The following is a 4,639-nucleotide window of genomic DNA, read 5'->3' on the forward strand; positions in this document are numbered from 1 at the left end:
GTTGATGATTTTTCTAGATATACATGGACACTTTTTCTAAAACACAAAAATGAAGCATTTGAAAGATTAGTGATTTTTTCTACAAAAATACAAAACTTGCTTGGGTGTACAATTGTCACCATACGAACGGATCATGGAAGAGAATTTGATAGTGATGCCCAATTTGGAGTCTTTTGTGATTTACATGGAATATCTCATAATTTCTCGGCTCCTCGCACTCCTCAATCAAATGGGGTTGTTGAAAGGAAAAACCGAACTCTTTAGGAAATGAGTAGAACAATGTTAAATGAACAATTAATCCCTGAAAATTTTTGGTGTGAAGCGGTAGCAACCTCTACTTATATTCAAAATAGAGTTCTAATTAGGTCCTCAATGGATAAAACATCCTATGAAATCCTAAATGGTAGGAAACCCACCGTAAGTTACCTTAGAGTATTTGGATGTAAGTGTTTCATCTTAAACAAAAAGGAATTCCTAATTAAGTTCGAACCTAAAGCCTGTGAGGGAGTATTCCTAGGAAATTCGTTAGAAAGAAAAGTCTATAGGGTTCTAAACAAGTACACTAATGTCATAGAAGAGTCATTAGATGTCACCTTTGATGAAAGTCCTCCACCTAAGTCCAAACCACTAGTAGATGATGATGTGATTGAGCAAGAAGCCATTGTGACTAGCACAACCCAAAATGAGCCCAAAGAAGTCGAAGAAAGCAATGAGAAAGAATCTCACTTGGAAAACGATCCTAGCAAAGATAATTTAGAACCCACAACCAACCTTAAACATATTAAGGATCATCCAGTAGAACAAGTCATAAGAGATATCAACACTAAAATCACACGATCACAAATCTTCAATCTAGTTGCAAACTATACATTCATCTCCCAAATAGAACCTAAAAATATCAAGGAAGCTTTATTAGTTAAGAGTTGGGTAGCAGCCATCAAGACGAATTAAATCAATTCTAAAAGAGTGATGTATGGGATTTGGTTCCTTACCAAGTGAGCAAAATATTATAGGAACCAAATGGGTATATAGGAACAAACTAGATAAAGATGGCAAGGTTGATAGAAACAAAGCTAGGTTGGTTGCACAAGGGTATAGCCAACAAGAAGGAATCGACGATGAGACCTTTGCTCGCATAGCTAGACTAGAGTCCATTAGAATACTACTTGCATATGTATGTGCTAAAAACTTAAAACTATATCAAATGGATGTCAAGAGTGCTTTTCTAAATGGTGTCATAAATGAAGAAGTATTTGTGTCACAACCCCCGGGCTTTGAATATTTTAAAAAACCATACCATGTGTTTAAACTTAAGAAAGCCCTATATGGACTCAAACAAGCTCCTAGAGCTTGGTATGAGAGACTTGGAACCTTCCTTATTAATCATGGATATGAAATGGGAAAAATTGATAATACATTATTCGTCAAAAAGCATGAAAATGATTTGGTTATTGTTCAAATATATGTTGATGATATTGTATTTGGTTCTACTAACGAGTCTCTTAGCAATGAGTTTTATAAGTTAATGCATGATTAGGTTGAAATGAGCATGATGGGTGAACTCAAGTTCTTTCTTAGACTCCAAATTAAGCAACTAGAAGATGGAACTCTCATCGATCAACAAAAGTATATTCATGATATGCTCAAAAAGTTTGGAATGGAAAACTCAAAGTCGATGGCCACTCTTATGGCCACCAATGTCAAGGAAGGAGAAGGAGATTCATTCGATAGCACAAAGTATAGTGGAATGATTGGATCTCTTTTATACTTAACGGCAAGCCAACCCGATATTATGTATAGCGTGTGCTTGTGTGCTTGTGTGCAAGATTCCAATAGAATCCCAAAATGTCTCGCGTAGAAGCGGTCGAACGAATCTTTAGATATTTGAAAGGTACCATGTATCATGGTCTATGGTATCCAAAGTTCACCGGGGTTGACATTATGTGCTTTGCGGAGTCCGACCATGGAGGATCGTTGATTGATCGAAAGAGCACAAGTGGTGTATGTGCATTTGTCAGACTTTTCTTAACATCATGGTTCTCCAAGAAGCAAACATCCGTTGCATTATCTACTACCAAAGCAGAGTATGTTGCCGTGGGAAGAGCATGTGCACAAGTGCTATGGATGAAACAAACCTTCATTGATTACGGTATCATCTCTTCTGAAATACCTATTTGTTGTGATAATAAGAGTGCTATAGACCTATCTAAAAATCAAATATTACACTCTAGGACTAAACACATAGACATTAGGCACCACTTTTTACGTGATCATGTCCAAAAAGGTAATGTTGTGATTGATAAGGTAGACTCCTTAGAAAATATTACTGATATCTTTACTAAGCCTCTGAAAAAGGAGACCTTCACTCTACTTAGGAATGGGTTGGGTATGATGGAACTTGTGCCTTGAACTAAATACACCTAGACCGTGCGGTCGAACCATGGTCGACCGTGGGCTCAACCGCACAACAGCTGACAGCTGTTTTGTATTTTCCTCACCATCTTTATTACCTAAACCACTTTTTCACCAACCCCATTCCTTCTTTAAACCCCAACCACTAGATTCCAGATTTCATTGTCTCTCTTCTCTCCAACATCTAGTGGTCCTCAAAGGTAAGCATCCAAATCCTTTTAATCTTGCTTACTTTAAAATTTTCTTATGTAATTCTTGAATACTTGCATAATTTCACATTAGAATAATTTTAGTGTCTTTCATACTAATAGGAACACTTGTTTTGATGCATAACTTATCAATTATGTGAAAGCTTATTTTTAAAGATCTCAACCAATAGAGTGCCAAGTAGGAACTTTTTCTTGCATAATTCATAAAAGTTGTTTTTTGAAAACCACTAATGCATAAATATATGACCAAGTTCTTGTGATAAATGTCAATCTCATGTTACTTATCAAACTTTGGCAAAAATAAATTGAAATTATGGAAATTGTCTATCTTTTTAAAATGGCACAAATTCTTTGTTTTCAAAAATGCGTATAGACAAGAATTAATCGGCACATGTTTCGCATGTAGGTTTTCAAAACCATATTGCGAACATGACTTTCTTGATAAATTATTCACGTTCCTAGGAAATGACTAACACAAGAAGACAATGTACGGTTTATCACCAACAACAAATGGAGACTCGAACCCTTTCTGAAGAAAGAGTTATTCACTATGATGAATTTCCAAACTTTCAAACAACATTCACTCAAAAAGAACATTTATCTTTCTTAAACTTAGATGAGGTCATATATCCACCCCTTATCCTAGAATTTTACGCCAACTTCGATCTTGTAAACCCAAATCAAGTCAAATTTAAACTCGGTAAAAAAATTCACACTTGGGCTCTCTCATACTTTGCTTCGGTTATGAGAATTCCCTCACAAGGTCAAAATTTCTACATGTAAGACCCGATTATTTATTGTACTAGAGTATATTAGGGTGTACATAAAGTGTGTGAAGCGTGCTATAAATTAAAAAGCTCAAAAACTGTTCAGACCATGGTGCGCGCCGCGCACAGCTAGGTGAGCGCGCCTCGCACAGTCCATGCGACAGATTTCCTGCTTTTTCTAATTTGAGTTAAATGAGGAGCATTTTGGTCTTTTCACTTGGGGACGGATTTGTAGCCTTATTATCAGACTTGGAGTCAATTTTGAATCATATTCACATCCATACAAACACACTCATTCATTCTTAGAGAGAAAGAGAGAGATTTCTAGAGTGAGATTTGGAGATTTGGGGAAGAAGGAGCTCGAATCGATCAAAAGCTCGAGTGTTAAAGTTGTTCATATAATCACTAGCTACGTTGTGATTGTGGTGGTATGCTCTAATCTTGATTTTATTATTTTAAATTGTTTAAGGGTAAGGGTTTGGGCTAGTAATGAACATAAAACCCATATTTGGTGATTTTAGGTGTTCTTGGGTAAGATTGGGTCATGAGGACTCAAAGATGACTAACCTAGGGTTTTGAAATGATAAATGAGCTTATGATTCATAATTGGTTAGTTACTTACTAGCACACCTAGTTATTGAGCGAATGGGTGTTGATTGGGTTAGTGGATGACCCGAAATGGGTGTGTTGACCTTAAAATGGTCAGATGGGTAATAATTGACCTAGTTGGGAAAGATGGGTATGAAATACCCTAATTGTATATTAGTAAGTATTGTTGGACCTTAATCACTAGCTTTTAGTGGTTTATGATGGTCTTGACCTTAAATGGACGGTTTTGGTGTAAATGGGGCATTTAATGCATTTAAGTCATTAAATGCACATGAGAGAATTGTTGGTGATAAGTCCAACTAGTTTGTGTGTTGATTGAGTACTTATTGTATTAGGTACTTTGCTTTGAAGCTTGTAGAAGTGTAAAACCGTCACCCAATCGTTAAGGTGAGTGGAATAATTATATGCGTAGGTATATAATGTATTTATTTGTGTACCGTGAGATGTGAAGTGTCGATGTGCTAAGACACCACGTTCACGTAATGAGTGAAGTTTCTAAGTGCTAAGACACCACTCTAAGTAATATGACGGGTGAAGTATCGATGTGTTAAGACGCCACCTGGGGTTAAGTGTCGATGTGTTAAGACGCCACCCGGGGTGAAGTGTCGATGTGTTAAGACGCCACTAGGAGTGAAGCATCGA

General features: G+C 36.6%; 1 protein-coding gene across 1 annotated transcript; it reads left to right on the forward strand.

Annotated features, from left to right (window-relative positions):
- The first annotated feature begins 973 nt into the window (after positions 1–973).
- On the forward strand, positions 974–1,858 carry LOC139902057 (uncharacterized). Its single transcript, XM_071884714.1, has 2 exons — positions 974–1,174; positions 1,538–1,858. The coding sequence occupies exons 1-2, from the start codon at positions 974–976 to the stop codon at positions 1,856–1,858; spliced, it is 522 nt and encodes a 173-aa protein (XP_071740815.1).
- Positions 1,859–4,639: the final 2,781 nt, after the last annotated feature.

This window comes from Rutidosis leptorrhynchoides, chromosome 3 (assembly GCF_046630445.1).
Source record: "Rutidosis leptorrhynchoides isolate AG116_Rl617_1_P2 chromosome 3, CSIRO_AGI_Rlap_v1, whole genome shotgun sequence".
NCBI classification, from domain to species: Eukaryota; Viridiplantae; Streptophyta; class Magnoliopsida; order Asterales; family Asteraceae; genus Rutidosis; species Rutidosis leptorrhynchoides.

Coding starts and splice junctions, on each gene's coding strand:
- LOC139902057 (XM_071884714.1), top strand. CDS start 974: ATGGGATTTGGTTCCTTACCAAGTGAGCAAAATATTATAGGAACCAAA. Junction 1,175..1,537: donor TTAGAATACTACTTGCATAT/GTATGTGCTAAA, acceptor ATGCATGATTAG/GTTGAAATGAGCATGATGGG.